Source organism: Clytia hemisphaerica, unplaced genomic scaffold, assembly GCF_902728285.1.
Source record: "Clytia hemisphaerica strain Z4C2 unplaced genomic scaffold, Clytia hemisphaerica genome assembly, whole genome shotgun sequence".
NCBI classification, from domain to species: domain Eukaryota; kingdom Metazoa; phylum Cnidaria; class Hydrozoa; order Leptothecata; family Clytiidae; genus Clytia; species Clytia hemisphaerica.
In genome coordinates this window covers 462496-482321 of record NW_027104192.1, presented here as the reverse complement: position 1 = coordinate 482321, position 19826 = coordinate 462496, and the positions used below count along the sequence as shown (strand labels likewise).

General features: G+C 37.2%; 2 protein-coding genes across 5 annotated transcripts; one reads left to right on the top strand and one right to left on the bottom strand.

Annotated features, from left to right (window-relative positions):
* The first annotated feature begins 454 nt into the window (after window positions 1-454).
* LOC136815134 (ankyrin repeat domain-containing protein 12-like) lies at window positions 455-12649 on the top strand. Of its 4 annotated transcripts, none has more exons than XM_067071580.1 (9): window positions 455-589; window positions 8433-8489; window positions 9081-9220; window positions 10877-10905; window positions 11060-11303; window positions 11560-11666; window positions 11813-11893; window positions 12129-12307; window positions 12511-12649. In XM_067071580.1, the coding sequence occupies exons 1-9, from the start codon at window positions 519-521 to the stop codon at window positions 12581-12583; spliced, it is 981 nt and encodes a 326-aa protein (XP_066927681.1). In that variant the 5' UTR covers window positions 455-518; the 3' UTR covers window positions 12584-12649. The 4 variants fall into 4 exon arrangements, with proteins under 4 accessions (XP_066927681.1, XP_066927679.1, XP_066927682.1 ...); XM_067071578.1 differs by having other exon boundaries at window positions 9081-9229; XM_067071581.1 differs by having other exon boundaries at window positions 457-589; window positions 11060-11297.
* A 292-nt stretch (window positions 12650-12941) lies between these two features.
* Window positions 12942-16818, bottom strand: LOC136815133 (uncharacterized). The gene is made up of 2 exons (XM_067071577.1): window positions 16370-16818; window positions 12942-15670 (listed from the first exon to the last, which is right to left on the bottom strand). Exons 1-2 carry the CDS (start codon window positions 16811-16813, stop codon window positions 13082-13084), a joined length of 3033 nt encoding a protein of 1010 aa, XP_066927678.1. The 5' UTR covers window positions 16814-16818; the 3' UTR covers window positions 12942-13081.
* Window positions 16819-19826: the final 3008 nt, after the last annotated feature.

Below are 19826 nucleotides of genomic sequence, written 5' to 3'. Positions count from 1 at the left end.
AATTAAGCGGTAAACTTTAGTTTCAATCTGTCATTTGTCTAAAAACCAGGCGGGTCGCTCAAGGCCGCACAACTTTGGTAGGATTTGTTGGCTTCAAATCCTACCAAAGAGATTGACTTCTAGCCCTTCGGGCTTATACTTCATTGGATTGCCCTGCGATCAAGGCTCTTGAACATGAGAAATCAAAAGAAATATAAGTTTATATAGTAAGTATACCTAAACTAAACGGATAGTAAGACGGGGATATATCCAGAGATTAATAGGTTGGTATAGCGCCCCCATGGGGGGGGGGCTATTTAGGCAGAATGGGTGCTGGGTGTGCGAACAGCCTGGACAGCCATAAGGGTCCTTTTTCACACCCCTCGAAAGTCTCCGCTCTCGGCTATCTGACCGAAAGCGATATATTTTTTTTCCCGCTATAATTTTCCCGATTTTACCCGATTTTCCAGTGTAAAGGTAAAATGGCGGGAAATTGAGCCAACGAAAAAAATATTATTTCACAACTGACAGAACAGAAAATGGAAGTAAATTTCTCAAGAACAAAAAGTGCACTAGAAAAGCTTCTCGAAAAGTTCAAATGTAACCAGTGGTGAGTTCAGTACATACATTTGTTTCCAACAAATGGGCTTTTTCACACGTTTTTCACTTGATTCAAAAATATGATCGTAAGTTCCAGACCAGAGAGAAGGACCAGGACACAGGAAGGAGGCAGGGCGGAGGCTGGGAGGGGGGGTTTGTTTAGGCAGTTTGGCAGACGATATCATACTCCAGGATGCAAGTGAAATTTTCCGATCCGCGGACCTACTTACTTTTGATACTTTTGATGGGGTTTTTGAGTCTCTCAATCATCCAATTTGGAAATCCGATGATTCACCGTTTCTCTCACACTGTTTGAATCCGCTCTCCTGTAGGGATAATAATTCGGGAGCAGTGGTTTGTCCGGCAGTGTGGTCCTTCTTCAGATAGTGAGCGTCTCCAAATGTTTTTGTGTTTAGAATTTACTTCTTTAAGGTGGCATTTTCGTCCGAGCCTCTGGTTTTCGTAGCAGTTGATACCCCCTTTGTTCTCAGAGTGGTTGAAATTTGGAGAAAATTTTTCTAAGATATACCAAGTATAGATGATTTGATATCTTTCTCTACGTCTTTCCAGACTGTATAGTTTTAGAGTTTTAAGTTTTTCCCAATAGTTCAGTTTTTGTACAGTAAAGAGAATATTCCATTTAGGAATAATTTTTGAAGCTGTTCTAGTCGTTGCATTTGGTGTCTCTTGGATGGTGACCATAGCTGTGAACAGTAATCAGTGTGAGGGAAGTGAGGGACTGCCAATGTCTTCCATAGGGTCAGCATTACAGTGGGATCCCTTGTTTTGAAAGTTCGATATATCCACGAACTGATGCCTTTGACTTTGTCGATTACATTTTCTATATGATTGTCATATGTCATACCCACATCTAAAGTGATCCCAAGGTCTTTGACTGAAGTCTTGGTCTCTATCTCCTTTTGATCAGAGAAGTATTTGGAGAATTCTTTAAGTTCTTCATTTCTACCATAATTGAGATGTTCAAATTTAAGTCCATTCAATTTCATGTTATTCAATCCAGTCCACTCATAGACTGCGTTCATGTCATCTTGGAGCTGAATGATGTCAGCATGGTTTTTGATTTCTTTCATTAGACGTGTATCATCAGCAAATGATGATAAGAAAGAGTGTAATATCTTTTTGTCAATGTCTTGTATCATTATCAGAAACAGTAGTGGTCCAATCTCAGATGCTTGGGGAACGCCAGAGCAGAGATGAATTCTGACCTTTCTGATAGTGTGTAGTCAACAGAGACTTGCTGCGTTCTACCTGTTTGATCCAAGCAAGCAGTTTGCCTTTGATGCCTTTGGTTTTGATTTTGTTCAGAAGAATGGTATGGTCGACTCTGTCGAAAGCCTTGCTAAAGTCAAGGTAGATCACGTCCACATTATTGCCGTTTTCTATATGGTGGATAAGTCGGTCGTTCTGTGTGAGAGAGAAGTTGGCTCAGGCAGGATCTACCAGATCAGAAACCATGTTGGTTGCAATTAAAAAGATTGTTGTCTTCAAGATGTTTTTGTATCTTACTTCTGACAATTTTTCTGAAAATTTTTGAGACATTCGAAGTTAAAGCAACTGGTCTATAGTTTTCTGGTAAACCTTGATTGCCTTTTTTGAAGATTGGTGTGATGTAGCTTGATTTCAGTAGATGGGGAGTTTGACTTTTGTCTAGAATATTTCTCCAGATAAGACAAAGAGGAGTTGCAAGTTGTTGTCTGGCTTTTTTGAGCAGGATGGCAGGGAAACCATCAGGTCCAGGGGCAGAGTTTGAAGATAGGGTGTTGATTTCGTTGATAAAATCAGCTTCTGTGAGGTCTATATCACATAGTTGAGAAGTGTTGTTGTCATTTTCATTCAAGTCGTATCTCTCCAATGGTTGAGTAAAGACAGAACTGTATTGGTTCTGAAGTATGTTAGCCATACGTTTACTGTCATTTGTAAGTTCATTTGTTGACGGAACTATTAAGGGTCCAACCTTGGGTTTATGCTTTGAAAACTTCTTTGCATAGGCATATAAATATTTAGGATTCGATTTAATTTTTGAAGTAGCATCAAGTTCTCGCTTTTGTCTTTCATTTATGTGTGACTGTTGAAGCTTGAGTTCAATAACGATAAGTTTCTGTGCGATTTTGTTCGTTCGTTCGATGCCTTTTTTTCAATTTTGATCTATTACGCATTAAAACACGTCCGTCTCTTGGGATTATTTTATAAGAATGATTTGGTTTTCGAGCTGGTACTTTGTTTGCTGAAATAACTGATATACACTTATCAATAAAAGTTTCGTATTGTTTCTCTGGGTCTGAGAACAGGGGCCACTTGTATAAACAGAACAATAAATGGAACGATAACTGATTAAGATAATAAAATAATTAATTTCTAATTGAAAATACGAGTTTTGAGTTTGTTTTTAAACGATAAAAGGGATTGACATTGTTTCATCTCTAAAGGTAGATTGTTCCACAGATGTGTGGTTGAGGTAATGAACGTTCGACTAGCAAAGGTGTTTTTGGCAAGAGGGACAACGACATTCTCTCTTGCAAAGTGAGTGCGACATTCATGTCGCTGGCTAGCAGGCTTTACCCGATCACAAAAATATTTTGGCGCAATGTTCCGAATCCCTTTGAACATCATCAGTGTTTTATTGTATTCGACAATCTGATCAAATGTCTTATTGATGGGCATGGTTTTAGAGATGTTGTTCAGGAGTGAATCAAACTTGTTGTGGTTTGCCTTTGACATAGTGCTCAAAGAATTGGAACAATATGTAATGTGTGGCATAACAAGAGCATTTGTAAGCATTTTTTTCGTGTGGTCGTCAAGAAAGCTAGAGATGCCTTTTATCTTGTTTAGTTTGAAATAGGCTTTCTGGCGAGCACTATTGGCCTGGGCATCCCATTTTAGGTTTTCATCAAAGATGACAGTAAGAGGGACAAAAAAGAGAAGCCCAAACCTGAGGTGACCAACAAGGACCCAACTTTTTTAGAATCAGTCCACCTTCTGAAAGAAGAGATGAAAGTAATGGACACAAAGTTCTCTTACATAATGAGCCAGATATCAACAAATCAACAATCCCCTGTGACAACGTACCAACCTATGGCTCCACAGCAACAACAACCAACACCAATTCTACCAAGATTTTTACCAGCCCCACCCCCCATCAACAAAACAATGAAACAAATGGAAATTCAACCCCTCATGCAAATGTACATACCACCTCCAAAGAACCTTCAACAACCACCCCGCTTCCATCCACTGAAGAATCTCCAAGACTTCTAAATGACTCAAATGCAACAATGAATTACTTCTCCTTCCTCAACATACAACGTCTCTCTCCAAAAACAGTTGAATCTAAAACACCATATTTGAAGGATATTCTGACACCTTCCAATCAAATCTTCATTGGTCTATCAGAAACCTGGCTGAAAGATCAACTTGATGCAGAACTAGCCATTGATGGGTATACAATTTTCAGGTCAGACAGAAAAAGACAGAAAAAATCCAAAAGAGGACGCGACAGTGGAGGCACTGCTTTCTATGTGAGAGACGATATAGCTAATACTTTTGAAAAAGTTGTGGAATTCTCCAACAGAGTTGTTGAAATCCTTGCTCTACATTCGAAATCTGAAAATCTTGTCATCGCAACTGTTTACCGCCAACCAGATAATTCAGCGAATGGATACCCTTCAAGACTGAATGAATTTCAAGACGGGATATCTAAGTTGAAATCAAAGATTCTGGACATTGGCAGTCCCACACCAGATGTAATTATTGGTGGAGATTTCAATTTACCCCACATAGCATGGCCCTTGTGTATCCCAAAACAAGCATTGTATCCTGAAGAACCTGAAATGATAGAGTTTCTGGATCAATTCCTTCAAGATCTACATATGATATGAACCAATACATTACCGGCCAACCCATAAGGATGGGAACACCCTTGGATCTTGTACTTACCAATAATGACAGTTTGATTCTCTCCCACAATATTCTTACGACTCTAAATAGCATTTCTCATCACTCGGTAATTGAAATGGCTACCTTATATCAACCAAAATGCTACTACCGAGCCATCCCACAGTCAACCTAAGCTTTCACTCTTCGACTCTTTGAACTTCTTTAGTGACGCTGTTCGCTGGTCAGATCTTGATGCCAGTTTATAGAAAATTATGACTGGGATATGGAGTTCAGAAAGAAAACTCCAAATGACATGTTAGAAAGCTTCTACAAAATCACCTTTCAAATTGCACAAAATCATGTTCCACCAAGAAGAGTAAAGCAAAAAAGATATGACCCTTCTCAAAGACTTAGAACTAACTTGACGCGAAGAAGACGCAGGATAAACAAGCTCTTAATTCATACCACTTCGCCTTCAAGACGTAATAAACTCACAAAAGAGCTAATTTCAATTGAAGTAAGACTTCAAAAAGCTTATAAACATTCATCTCAATTTGAGGAAGATAGAGCAATAAAAGCAATCAAGAAAAACCCAAAATATTTCCACTCATATGCAAAACAATTTGCAAAAGTCAAAAACAAAATTGGACCGCTAATTGATGGAGAAAACCTTATCAGTGATCCAAAAAAGATGGCAGCTGTAGTAAAATTCACTAAAACCAACCCTTAAAAACCATCAGAAGAGAGTGTGATGTTTACTTTTTGTCAAAGCTTGTTCCTAAATTAGTTTTAAACAGTTTCCGTCAACTGCTCTAACTTGGGACAATTGGTAGATACATGGGACTGTTGATATCTTGCCTGTATTTTCACTTACTTAAAATCTCTTTGACAACAAATTTGTTTCCATAACTCCACCAAGTTTATCAATCATACTTGTTCGTTCCTTTTAGAGTGCACCAGACGCTTGTGTGTGTTCCACTACTGATTTTTTTCATATTTCTATTTAAAAGCCTACTCAGTGTGAAAGAGAAATTGTGTATTTTTTAATAAGAACCGCCGTTCATTAACTCAAATCAAATTTGGACTTTGGAGGTTCGGTGAAATGGTGGCCGAATTGCCGTCAATTTCTCAATTTGTAATAATAAAATGACTAGTAATAAATATAACTGAAAGAATTGAGATTGATATTATTAATTTTAAAGAGATTGTAGGCATCCTTGGAATGGTACAATCAACTTCTTTGTTTTACAAAACCACCCAAATGAATTTTTGATTACAGTAGACTCCTGGTTATGCAAAGTTCCGAAGGGGAAAAATATTACTTCGAATAACTGGGAGTTTGAATAACTGGGAGTTTGAATAACTGAAAAGACCGTTTTCCCACCAGATTTTCAACTTAACTTTGACTTTTCTGAAGTAATTGAGGCATTGTGGATCAGTTGAGCGTATTAAACACAAAGAATAGGAATAAATAAGGGATTTTGGATCCCCTGATTGCTTCGATTTTCTGGATCAAAGGGGAATATTAACTTTTGAAGAAATTGCTTGAAGAGTGTGAATAGTCATGATATTTAAAAACTTGATTTTTCAGAAGAAAAGTGTTTTTAAACACATAAAATCAACGTTCTAACTTGACAATCTCCTGATAAAAAAATCCCAATAACTGAGGGTGACTTAACCTATAACCTATAAGCGACCGTAGTACAGTGGTAGAGCATCCGGCTACGGTTCGCAAGGTTGTGGGTTCAACCCCCAGCCGGGTCATACCAAAGATTCCCAAAATGGTACTTGATGCCTCTCTGCTTGATGCTCAGCAACTAAGAGAAGGATCAAGGGTAAGTGGAGAAATCCAGGGAGAAAGAGTGGCGCCCTCCCCTACCTTCGGGTAGATAGCTATCGAAAGAGGAGCCTTCGGGTCGCCTCCGACTGCGGTCGCAGACTTACTTACTTAACCTATAATTGGCGTCACGGGAAAAAGAAATCGCTTTGAATACCTGAAGGATCGAATAAATGAAGTTTGAATAACCGAGAGTTATTACCAGATCCAAGGAGAATGCCAAATCATTTCGAATAACCAAATTGCTAGATAACCAGGAGTTTACTGGACTTTGAATTTTTTTCTAAAAAAGGTAAAAAAGTAGCACTTAGTATTGATTTGCACTAACTGTATTCCTAGATTTTCTACTTGATTTCTACCCTGCAGCACCCACCTGTCACTTAGTACCATCAAGTACCAACACTGATTTTCAAAAATTTTACAGCTATACCACTGCGATACTAACCCAGATAGTGTCTTGTACTAACTTCTTGACCCCCCTGATTGATAGTAAGTTGTTACAGTATGTGGCCCCCAAAACGGCGATCAAATTTGAAATTTCTCTCAGATCTAGAGGAAAAGAGATTTTACAAAAATTTTTGCTGCATGAAAACCTTTAACATCTCTACTTTATTTCCTGGAAGTTCTTTTTCAAAGTTTTCAATTTCAACAATATTTTTCAATCGCTTAAAGATAGGTAGCTTTTTTCTAATGGCCCCCAAAACGGAGGTTTGAAATTTTAGCGATTTCTCGAGATATCTTTAAGATATGAATACAAAATTTTGACCATAGTTTTGAAATATGATTTAGAGGGTTTTGGGCATAAATTTATTTGATAAAATTTTTACAGTATACCCCTGGTTGTCAAAATGCAGGTTTGGGGCCCCCAAAACGGAGGTGTAGTTAAAAAATCAAATTTATTAAGCCCAGTGGTAATAGGGGGGGGAAACTAAGAACATATTTGTGTTTTGTTTCCCTTAAATTTACGACCCGATGGATGTAAAATTATGATTTTTATGAAATATTTTCAAGATTTTCTTTTCGATATTGCAAAGTCCAAACTGAAAATTTAGAAATTTTCCAAAATGACAATTTTTGATTTAACAACGTCTTAACCAAGTTTTTGAAAACAAATCTCTTTTGAAAAAAATAGTTCCATTCATGTATGGAATAAGCTGTAAAAATTTTAGAAAAAAAAGCTTAACTGAAACTGAAAATATTAAGCTTTAAAGATATTTTTTCTCCTCTATATTTTTGCAAAAAAAAAATGACAGAATTTGTTTGCCGTTTTTTTGATTTTTGCTGATTCAGCAAAAAATTTTTATATATAATGTTTAATTTTTTTTTTGTTATAAACTATTAACTCAAGGTGATAGGAATAGAATTCCAAGATTTTTTCTTTTTCTCATATTTAGAATTTTCGGTTTTGTCAATGCTGATTCTAGGGCTCCAAAATACTGGTTGACCTTCCAGATGCTATATCTTTTACCCAGCCTCTAAAGTCACAGATGTATTTGCATTTTCTGAACAGCATTAGGTGTAGAATATTTCCTATACCCCGTTTTCATAACTTATTTTCAATATCCAAGGAGCTAGAGTGAGTTATATGCAATTTTTATCTAATTTTGGTGTTAAAATATTTCCTTTAGACGCAAATATGTTATTTTGAATCTGTCTCAAACCAGCAAAAACATGCTCATTTTTAAGTATAACCATCATTCTTTCAAAATAAACAAAAATCGTTTAATTCTGATAAATCTACAAGTAAGAATCTTCATTTTAATGAAAACCTCCGTTTTGGGGGCCGTCTCCGTTTTGGGGGCCATATACTGTAGGCTTTTTTGTTATGAATGGAAGCCGCAAATGCTAACACTTGGTGCCATTTTCAACTTTCCTTGTCAATGGAGGAGCAAATTTAACTGTGGAGGTACCCTTTGGCCTAGCATAAATCATAGATTAGAATTTTGAGTTTGAACAGATAAAAGTTATTTTTCCTCCCTTCTTTTTGTTTGAAAACAAGCTCCGACCAGACTGAACCAGACAATAGAAATTTTCTAATAAAAATCTTGAGTAATTAGTGAATTTCAATATAACGACGGATTGTTTTATTTTTTCTAATTCACAGTTTTTCACTTTATTTTAGTCAGAAGATTCTTTCAGAGACCTGTTCTTTCGAACTTTGTGATCACTTCTTTTGCAGGTAAGTTTTCTTGTTACTTCTTTTGTAACAAAGAGGATCCAAGCCTGCCAATGCTCATAGTTAAGTCGTGAGGCTCACGTTTTTTAACCTAATTTATAGAAGGTCTTACGGTATGGTTGCTATCCGAAATCTCACTGTCTTTCAGAGTCTTCCTGCTTGCAAGTGATCTCTAAAATTTCTAAATTTGATCATTTTATACTTATAAGAACGATCAATAAAAGCTCCAACAATATTATTATACAAGGATAAGCTGATAATGTCTTGTCTTCTTATTTTACAATTTTTGTCCTTTTTTGAGAAAAAAACACATTTGAAAAAAGAATTATTTGAATCCAAAGACACTTTTCAAACCTTTTAATGAGTTTGTGAAAAGTTACGCATTAAAATAAAATCTCTGAGTGCCTGAATCTCAAGGTTTTGAAATTTTAGAGTTTAGCATGTCTGTATATAATTATTTTCAATCAGTTTCAATTAAGTAAGAATATCTTTCATATTGAAAAAAGACTAATAATAATAAATGTGTAGCACCCCGAGATACTTCAATACATTCATCGCAATTCATTTCTTATGATTATTTCTTGTTTCATACAGACGGTGTGCTAATTCACTGGTGGATGACGGGAAACCATGCCCGAAATGCAACACGGTTCTTTGGAAGGAGCACATGCAAGAAGTTCATTGGGTCTCCGAATTCCTTTCCGTTACAAATCGTATCAAAAATGTCATGGACGGTAAGCCGAGTAAGTTTGACTATAGCTTTTGATAGCTTATGTTTTTACGTATGATAAGGAGTTGACAGTCTTGCGATTTAGCCTTTTCTCGCCGGGACGAGATGAAGTTTTAACAAACTTATTTGATTTGGTTGGTGGTTAACCCAGTAATAAAACAATTCTCAACTTCAGTTGAGCTACAATCTGACAATGTCTGTCTGTCTGTGTGTGTGTGTGTGTGTGTGTCTGTCTGTCACAAAAACTTTAGGGCAGCCTGGAGACTTCAAAAATGGTCATATTTAGCTGAAATTTGGCACACTTGTTCCTTGGGTAAATATCTGGGGGTGTTTTTTTCATTTTTTGAAAATTTTGATTTTTGGGGCCTGGGGACGAGTTTTTCGCCAAAACGAGGCTAAAACTTTGGGGCAGCCTGGAGACTTCAAAAATAGTCATATTTAGCTGAAATTTGGCACACTTGTTCCTTGGGTGAATATCTGGGGGTATTTTTTTCATTTTTCAAAAATCTTGATTTTTGGGGCCTGGGGACAAGTTTTTCATCAAAACGAGGCTAAAACTTTGGGGCAGCCTGGAAACTTCAAAAATTGTCGTATTTAGCTGAAATTTGGCACACTTCTTCCTTGGGTAAATATCTGGAAGTGTTTTTTTTTCATTTTTCAAAAATCTTGATTTTTGGGGCCTGGGGACGAGTTTTCCGCCAAAACGAGGCTAAAACTTTAGAGCAGAGCCTACATGCCTCAAAAATGGTTGGTTTATCATAGAAAACCACATTTTATCACTTTCTTTCAAGAGATGTGAGAAGATGTATCGCATAAAATTTGAGTAGCCACTGAACTTCACTAAATCCATACAAAAAATAAATTTTCAACTGCTCTGATGGTTGATAAATTTAATTTTTTAAACTTAATGTAATACTCAATAAGCTAATATTTACTTACCAAAGACAAATGTCTTTAAAGCCACAAAATTTCACATTTTTCTCAACTTCAGTTGAGCTAGAATCTGACAATGTATGTATGTATGTATGTATGTGTGTGTGTATGTATGTCTGTCCGAAAACTTTGGGGCAGGCTGAAGACTTCAAAAATGATCGGGTTTGGCTGAAATTTGGAACACTTGTTCCTTGGGTGAATATCTGGGGGTGTTTTTTTCATTTTTTGAAAATTTTCATTTTTAAGGGCGTGGTCACGAGTTTCGCCAAAACGAGGCTAAAACTTTGGGGCAGGCTGGAGACTTCAAAAATAGTCGGATTTTGTTGAAATTTTGCACACTTGTTCCTTGGGTGAATATCTGGGGTTTTTTTTTTCATTTTTTGAAAATTTTCATTTTTAAGGGCGTGGTCACAAGTTTTTATTATTTTATAATTTCCATTTTGAGGGGGTGGTCATGAGTTTCCAGTTGAAATTGGTTACAATTTTACAATTGGGCCTACGAATGATTTAAAAACACTGAAGTTGAGCCCAGTGCGGTTAGCACGTTCGACAGTTTGGTTACTTTTTCTAAAGAACACGTCATTTTTTTACTTCAAATGACCAATTATTAGAGTATTTTATAAAAACTCCATCTGCTTGTTTTGGCCAGTCGTTTGCTTGTTTATTATTCCTCACTTTGGTGACCAGGAACTGTTGGATTTATTTTTACTATCTTTTACAATTTTAGGTGAAAGCAATGACACAGTAGTAGAAAAGGTAAAACTTGTCCCATTTTTCTGACTTGTCTTTTTTTTAACGACAATTCAAAACGATACTAATTTTTCTCACCAAACATCTCACCAAACAAATTTCTTTACTCTCAATCCGTCTATTAATTACTACGATTTGACAAATTTTTTCCTATTTTTAGGTTGTCTCGTCATCAGATACTACACCGAAAACATTCACCAAGGTTCAAGACGTTTCAACCAAAGAGATTTCTGTAGACAAAGAAGAGGACGCAACTAAAACTACACGTACACCATCTTCTGTCACCAGTGAACCTCTGAAGACAAAGCGATCTTCATCGTCTCGACGCAGAACAATAGCTATAAAAGATTCCAAACGTCGAAAATCATCTCAAGAAACGAAAACATCTACAACAAGAAGTAAAAGTGATGGAATTTCCTTTTGCTTGTTTTTAAACTTACAAGATCTACACAATGTACTATGATATGAGTTGATAACGTCGAGTAAGGTCGACTTCCATTGCGTTTCAACTACAATAGTTCAACGAGCTCACAACAAAAGTGAGTGGAACGGACTCAGATTGGAATTTATTACTTTCGCATAACTAGTACACTGCTCTATCAACTGAGCTGCTCATGTTTACGTAGATCAACCCAATTTTCTTTTTGTGTTTAATTTCAGAATCAGATGCCAATGAAAAAACTTCGAAAACTCCGAAGAAGAAGAAAATTCAACTGGAAAAGAAGAATATGAAAGGCGAAACTCCTCTACACGTTGCTTGCATTAAGGTTTAGATTTAATCAATAATAGCACTTCTTTTAAAATTTCGAATATCTGAGTTCAGTATCTTCTAGCTTCTGCTTCAGAGCAATTACCCGGCTGTTATTTTAATGTTCTCTTACAAAAAATTATTTACAACTATTTTTTTTTTCAGGGCGACAGTGACCGAGTAAAGGAACTTCTTGAGCTTGGTGCGAAACCAAATACAAAAGATTTCGCTGGTTGGACACCTTTGGTAAGTAGACCTTAACACCCCTTGATTGATGACAAATTATGTGACGTGCTGCGAAACGTTATTGAGCTTTAACCCAAGTAGGCAATTATTTCAACAATAAAATAATGATAACACACCGGCGGTACCAGTGAAAAAATATGTTAGAAGGTATGAGGAATAATTGTTAAAAAGTATTTTAAGGATGAATATCTTTTAGGTGATTTTTCATTTTTTCAACCTTTTTCTTTCCCTCCAGCACGAGGCATGTAACCACGGTTTTACGGAAGTTGTTGAATTGCTTTTGCAACATGGCGCATATGTTGATGACGTTGCAGGAGATGACATGGAGACACCCCTTCATGATGCTGTCTCTAATAATCATATTGACGTCGTCAAATGCTTGCTCAAAACAGCTAATGCACCAATAGGAACAAGGTAAGATTCTTTTTTCTCTGAAATTTGGCACAATTGTTCCTTGGGTGAATATTTAGATTTTTTGAGGCCTGGGTACAAACAAATCTTTTGTTTTGTTTTGCTACAATCGGGCATATGAATAATTTCAAGCTTACTAAAGTTTTAAGCCCTGTGCATTCCGCGCGTTCGACTGCGTATGCTTAGATCTTTGTCTTTTTCTTTAGAAATGGTCAAGGACTTTTACCGAAAGATTGTTGTACTACCGATGAAATGCGAAAACTCTTCGAATCAAGTTAGTCATTTCTTTCCCCCAAAATTGTATATAAACTTATTTTACCGAAACATTTTTAATAATAACATTAACACTAAAAATCTTCACCAATTCATTTTCCCAAGTCGAATTGTCCTGTCATTGTTTCAAAAAGTCCTTTGCTTAGATAACCTTTCTATACAATTTAATGATGTAAAAAACTGTTGAAATTTCGATATTAAAACTCATTTCAGGGGATTTTCTTGGTTAAAAAAAGGTTCTAAGGAGAATACAGAGTGGAGTAATTTGACCATAATGAATGATTATTTTTTAAAGATATATTTCATAGAAAAGAAAGAGGTATAAATAGTAAGATAAATTATGTGGATTATTTACAATCCAAGTTTAAATTTTATGCTTGTTTTTTGTTAATTTTGAAATTTTTGTTTTTGTTTTCTTATTTTATGATTTTTATTTCTTTTTATATTTTTGATTTTTTTTGATTTTAATTTTACAATTTTTTTGTATACTGTCAAATATTATGTTTAATTATTGTAAAGTTCGTCATCGGACAAATCTGAAAGCTCGTCCAAAAAGTTACGTGTCTCCTTTCTACACGCTAGCATCTCTTTACGTAAACGCGCCCTGTTAGCTTCGAATTCAGCGATTTGTTCGGGACTTTTCTTCATTCGGCGGATGCGTTGTCCCGAAAGGCTTCCGTAGAGGTAGTGTGTTGGTTCGGCAGGGGTAGTGTGTGATTCAGATCTAGCTAGTAAACTGGAAGATGATCGTGTATGGTCGATGGCTTGTGTAGCCTGTGGTTTAACAGGGGAAGAGTCTACAAGCTCTGCTGTCTCATCCTGTTCCGTGATGTTCTCCAGAACAGTTTGGCTTGTGCTTGGCCTGTACCTTTCTAAGGTATTGTTAGAAGCAACGCAACTCAATCTACTGGACGATCGCGAGTATGTACGCTTCATTGTGTTATGAAATGATGGAGATGCTTCATAAATATTTTGTTGCGATGTTGTAGGTGATTCACAATCGCTGTCTGATGTATCGGAACCATCACCTTTTTGTTTACGTTCTTCCTCTTCTTGGCGCCTCTTGTCTTCGTAGTATTCTCTGAACATCTGGCGTTGACATTCAATGAGTTTTTTCTCACGTAGTGCACGCTCCTGGGGCGAGAATCGCGGTGTCTTAACTGACGTTGAATCATCCTCTGGTGGAGGAATGTCGGTGATTGCCGGAACCGTGACAGGCGCCGATGTAATTTTACCATACGATTTTACCAAGTTGTGCTTATCTTCGGTACTAACGACTTTAGCGATTGGTACCGCTGCCTGTGAGGGAACAGGTGAGCAAACTTTCACATTTGTCAAACTAGACATGTATGTCTCGATGGAGACTTGACTATCTGTGTGAAAAGCCGACACAATTTGGTGGTTCCTATCAGCAATGGTACTTTGGCAATCATTGGCCAAGCTGCTTTTCTCCTTGGTCAAACATTTGGATTGACCAGAGGTTGTGAATGTGGAGATGATCTCAAACGAATCATCTTCTTCATCATCCATAGCGTTAAAAGCGGTTCGGCTGCTCATACCGGCGAGCATGTAAGGTTCGATTGAGGCCTGGCTATCGCGGTCAATCGGTAATTCAGTTTTACTGTTCAGTTGTCGTAAAAGATCAGATGAGCCTGTATGGTAATAAATTGGACTGGCAGGGTCCATATTGGCAACCTCTGGTGAAGTGATAGGCACTTCAATAACAATGTCGAACTCTAAGCTTTCCGATGCCACGGTCTTCAACATGACCGCACTACTTTTTGTTGAATGAAGAGTGCAAGCTTCATGTGGAGGTGCAGATGCGTTGATGTAGCGTGGGTCGCTTTCGGTGGCTTGTACAAAGCTCTGAGTGGATTCAGTGAGGTCAGCACCGGTACCAGATAAAAGCAGTTTTGAAGATGTTGTTGGTTCGTAATCGTCTACGTTTTTGACACTATGTCGTGTCAAGCTGCTTTTGGAATCTCCAGCTGATTTCAAACCAGTGCATTTAGAATTAGAATCGCTGCAGTCAGTAATATTCGCAGAAAATTCTGTAGTGGACTCGATATTTTCTGTAACGCTTGCTGTATTAGATAAAGGAGCACAGTTATCAACATTTAATTGACTTCCGGGTGTTGTTGAGCATTCATTGTCCCCCGGGATGAACGTATCGCTTGTTCGATATTTAGTCAGATCCAGCACGGAGGCGATCATTTGCTGGATGGCGAATTCAGTTTCGGAGTCCAAACGGTATGTTGAAGCCAGTCTACTGATGGATTGTCTCATATTTTCCACGTCAACGTGTGACACTGTTGGACGTGCTCCAAAATGGATGCTGTTGCTGATCGAGACCGATGATACTGATGCTGACTCGCTGTCAGTCTTGTGGATAGAAGTGCCCTTTGAGGGAGCTGAGGATGGCATTATGTTTAACTCCATCAGTCTTTGGGCTTTATCCAAACTCATTTTTAATGAATTGAGTTTCATAACGTATTTTTTATTCTCGTTGGACGTGTCCAAAGATGAATTTTCTCGAGTAAGATCTTTGTTACGATTTTCAAGATCATTAATACGATCTGCCAGTTGCTGTATTTCTTCTTTGTATGACTCAATATCAGAAGATTGTTGCTGGGTGATCTCGATAGCCTCTTCGTGATCTTTCTTACATTGAGAAAGTGCACTGGATAGTTGGTGGCGTTCGTTTTTGATAGACGACATATCAACTTGATGCTGTTTTGCAGCTTCTTCCAGTTGTTGCTCAAACCTTTGTGTGATTGTTTCCATAGCAACTCTCCCATCTTCGAGAGCCTTTTTCAGGTCATCGGACAACTGGCTTTGTTTAGACAACTTAATGTTATTCTGTTCTTCAGCTTGTCGTAGCTTTTCAGACAAGATTCCAATCTCATCGGCACGTTGTTTAAGTATATCAAGTGTGATTTGATGCTCCTCACGCACTTGACTTATTTCAATGTCTTTCGTTTTGGCAATCTCTGCCAAGGCGATTCGATGATCCTCTTTACATTTTGCCAACTCAGCAGATAGTTGCTCGAGATCTGCTGTCAGCTCGCCTGTTCGTCGTATATATGCAACCGCCTGGATGAAAAAAAGAAGAACATAAAAACATGTTTTGGAAAGCTCACATCACAAGACGATACTTCCACACAAACTTTTTTCCTCTCAAGAACAAGTTCATGTCAAAAAAACTATTGAATGCTAACAGTATTTCACTCATCGGTAAACGAGAGTAAAAGAAGTGCTTGCATTCAGTAGTTTTTTTCGGTTAGCTTATTTCTTTCTGTACTTCATTTCAATAGCCTTCTGCTGTTCGAACAGATTTATTTCACCTGAGAATTGTCTTGTATATCATCTTTTAAAGTTCAAGAATTACAAACAGGATTACTACTACAGAGGAAGTCGAGCAAAAAGTTTGTTTTTATTCACCAGGAATTTATCAGTTTATTGCCACTGTCAAAAGTTTCATCTGATTAAAAGATAAATAAAATAAAATATTTCTGTCTTAATTCTGGACAATTCACCAAAGTTTCAAGAATTATATGCTGTGTAAAAACCATTTCCCGTCAGACTAAAAACTTTGCCTTGCCTGAAAACCATGATACATAAATTGTCGCATGTACGTGATTGACCCTTATATCTACGAGTTTTCATTATCAAGAAGAAATTTTGTCTATTGGACCATCTTTTCAAAATAACTCCTTTACTTATTGTAGAGATGTAGATAAGATTTAACAAAGCTCAACACAACACAGTTTAAAAGTTTTAATTGTGACAAACCTGAACATGACATCTTTCATTCAATTTTTCCAACTGGTCTTGAAATCGCTGCTTATCTAAATTAGCTTGAAACAGCTCACGTGATGTGCTTTCCGCTTCGTGTTGGATGGACAGAATAGCTTCATTAAGGTGTCTCTCTTTTGCAGTGATTGTTGCTTCTAGTTGCTTCTTCTCGAACTCGTGTTTCGAGGAAAGTTTCTCAGACTGCTCGTTCATCATGCTGTCTGTTTGTTTTAAAAAGTCCCTTTTCAGGATTTCCATGGCGCTCTGGGAGGACTTCAGATCCACTTTAAGGTTGAATATTGATTCTTGCAACTTTCGCTCCTGGTTGGACGAAGCCTCTAAGATTTTTGATTTCTCAAGTTCTATTTTGGAGATCTCATCTTGAGTTTTCTTAACTTCCGGAGAGATTTGTTGGTCTTTTTCCGCAAGGTCCTGCTCCATGGTTTTTAGAGTTCCCTCTAATAATTGTTTCTCGGCAACATGGTTAGCGATTTCTTGTTGCTTCACACCAATTTGATCAGTCAAATCATGCACCTTAATCTGCAACTGGTTCTCTATAAAAAGAAGATTTCTCATTTTCTCATTTGATGTTTACCCAAAGTTAACGATAAAACGCAAATTATCCAAAGAACATGTTCCTATTGTACTGAACATATGTATGAAATGAAATCTCCCCTTACCTTTTTCCGCTGACTCAGCTTCTGTCGAAATCGATTCCTCGTCGATTTTACCGGCTTCCGATTTGGAACGTGATTCACATGGTGGGTTGTTGCTGTCGCAGTTTTCGCTAGACACGTTAGGAAGTATTTTCAGCACTTCTGCCATTAGTTCTCGTGTGTCTTGATGACCTTTACGGATCTCCTCAATCTCACTACGAACTTCATTGAAACATGTTTGCCATGTGTTTGACGAGTTCTGATTGGTTGCCAATAGATTGACAGATGTTGTTAAACATTTTACTAAATCCTTTCGTTCAGCTTCATCAGTAGCCACTTTCTTATGAAGGGATTGATATTCGTTTTTAACATTTTGTACTTGCTCAACCAAACTAAGCAGAATGTTATCGGTTGAATATTTAGATGTATTGGGGCGTTGAGCACCATCGTTGGACAATATGTTTTGAACGTACTCGTTACCAGCACTTGTCGATTCAAATGATGAATCGGACGCAGGTGATTCGTATCCAGCGATGTAGTTCTGGATGACTTCTCGTGATGAGATTTGATGTTTGGATAACATCTCATGAATGCTTGGTAAGGTGCATTGAAAGGCTTCTTGTTTACTTGAGGGAGATGCTTCCTGTGTTGGTAATGGTTGGGGTGCCACCTTCGGTTGGGACGGAACACTTTCTCTTCGCTAGGCTCTCGAGTTGACGCATGACAACGCCACTGTCGTGTGACAGATTCTCAAATCCAGTCAATTTAAATGACGAGTTTGAAGGTATGCCATTTTTATTTTGGGATCCAGAACGAAGGCGTTCCTTCAGCCGCTCAATGTCGGCATTGATTACCGATGGAAGCTGAAAAAGTATTAGTAATATCGTGTAAAAGTCCATTCACTCACTCAGATTTGAAAATGAGCATAGATTGAAAGAGAAAATGAAAATTATTTCGTTATTAGAGTATGATGAGGAAAACTGAAGGATTTATAAAAATGTATGTTAAGGTAGATCAACGGTTAGCGGATCGACGGCTCTTATTTTAGAGACTAAAACTTTCAATGCAAGAGTGTATATAGTTGAACCGTAAAAAACTGAAGCTGGAATGCAAAAAAAAAAACGATTTACCGAAGATATTTTTTATCGGAATACATTTCTTTCGTTTAAATCTCTCTCTTAAATCGATTGAATGAAATATTTAAAGTTGAAAAGTGTACCCTGGCTAGAATACCGATACAAAAAGCAAAAAAGTCAATTTTCAAAACTTAGATTCAAGCTTAGGCAGAGATTGCCAAATTGAAGATATTGCTTAGAGACTCAACATAAAGACTAATGCTCCAAATACTAAGATACTAAGATACTAAGACTATCAAAAGCGTGATACTTAGGCTCAAAGTGGGCTAGAAAGACTCAAAAGTGTAATACTTAGGCTCAAAGTCGGCTAGAAAGACTCAAAAGTGTAATGCTTAGGCTGAAAGTGGGCTAGAAAGACTCAAAAGCATAATACTTAGGCTCAAAGTAGGCTAGAAAGACTCAAAAGTGTAATGCTTAGGCTCAAAGTGGGCTAGAAAGAATCAAAAGCGTAAAACTTAGGCTAAAAGTAAGTTAGAAAGACTGAAAAGTGTAATACTTAGGCTAAAAGTGGGCTAGAAAAACTCAAAAGTGTAATACTTAGGCTCAAAGTGGGCTAGAAAGACTTAAAAGTGTAATGCTTAGGCTAAAAGTGGGCTAGTAGGACTCAAAAGTGTAATACTTAGGCTCAAAGTGGGCTAAAATAACTCAAAAGTGTAATACTTAGGCTCAAAGTGGGCTAGAAAGACTCAAAAGTGTAATACTTAGGCTCAAAGTGGGCTAGAAAAACTCAAAAGTGTAATACTTAGGCTCAAAGTGGGCTAGAAAGACTCAAAAGTGTAATACTTAGTCTCAAAGTGGGCTAGAAAGACTCAAAAGTGTAATACTTAGGCTCAAAGTGGGCTAGAAAGACTCAAAAGTGTAATGCTTAGGCTCAAAGTGGGCTAGAAAGACTCAAAAGTGAAATACTTAGGCTCAATAGTCTCAAATTGAGCTAGAACGACTCACGAAAAGTATAATACTTAGGTTCAAAGTAGGCTAGAAAGACTCAAAAGTGTAATACTTAGGCTCAAAGTGGGCTAGAAAGACTCAAAAGTGTAATACTTAGTCTCAAAGTGGGCTAGAAAGACTTAAAAGTGTAATACTTAGGCTCAAAGTGGGCTAGAAAGACTCGAAAGTGTAATGCTTAGGCACAAAGTGGGCTAGAAAAACTCAAAAGTGTAATACTTAGGCTCAAAGTGGGCTAGAAAGACTCAAAAGTGTAATACTTAGTCTCAAAGTGGGCTAGAAAGACTTAAAAGTGTAATACTTAGGCTCAAAGTGGGCTAGAAAGACTCGAAAGTGTAATGCTTAGGCTCAAAGTGGGCTAGAAAGACTCAAAAGTGTAATACTTAGGCTCAAAGTAGGCTAGAAAGACTCAAAAGTGAAATACTTAGGCTCAATAGTCTCAAATTGAGCTAGAACGACTCACGAAAAGTATAATACTTAGGTTCAAAGTAGGCTAGAAAGACTCAAAAGTGTAATACTTAGGCTCAAAGTGGGCTAGAAAGACTCAAAAGCGTGGTACTTAGTCGGAAAGTGGGCTAGAAAGACTTAAAAGTGTAATACTTAGTCTCAAAGTGGGCTCGAAAGACTCAAAAGTGTATTACTTAGGCTAAAAGTGGGCTAGAAAGACTCAAAAGTGTAATACTTAGGCTCAAATTGAGCTAGAACGACTCAAAAGTA

Coding starts and splice junctions, on each gene's coding strand:
- LOC136815133 (XM_067071577.1), bottom strand. CDS start 16,813: ATGGAGCAGGACCTTGCGGAAAAAGACCAACAAATCTCTCCGGAAGTT. Junction 15,671..16,369: donor ATGAAAGATGTCATGTTCAG/GTTTGTCACAAT, acceptor TTTTTCATCCAG/GCGGTTGCATATATACGACG.
- LOC136815134 (XM_067071578.1), top strand. CDS start 519: ATGGAAGTAAATTTCTCAAGAACAAAAAGTGCACTAGAAAAGCTTCTC. Junction 8,490..9,080: donor TGTGATCACTTCTTTTGCAG/GTAAGTTTTCTT, acceptor TGTTTCATACAG/ACGGTGTGCTAATTCACTGG. Junction 12,308..12,510: donor AATGCACCAATAGGAACAAG/GTAAGATTCTTT, acceptor CTTTTTCTTTAG/AAATGGTCAAGGACTTTTAC.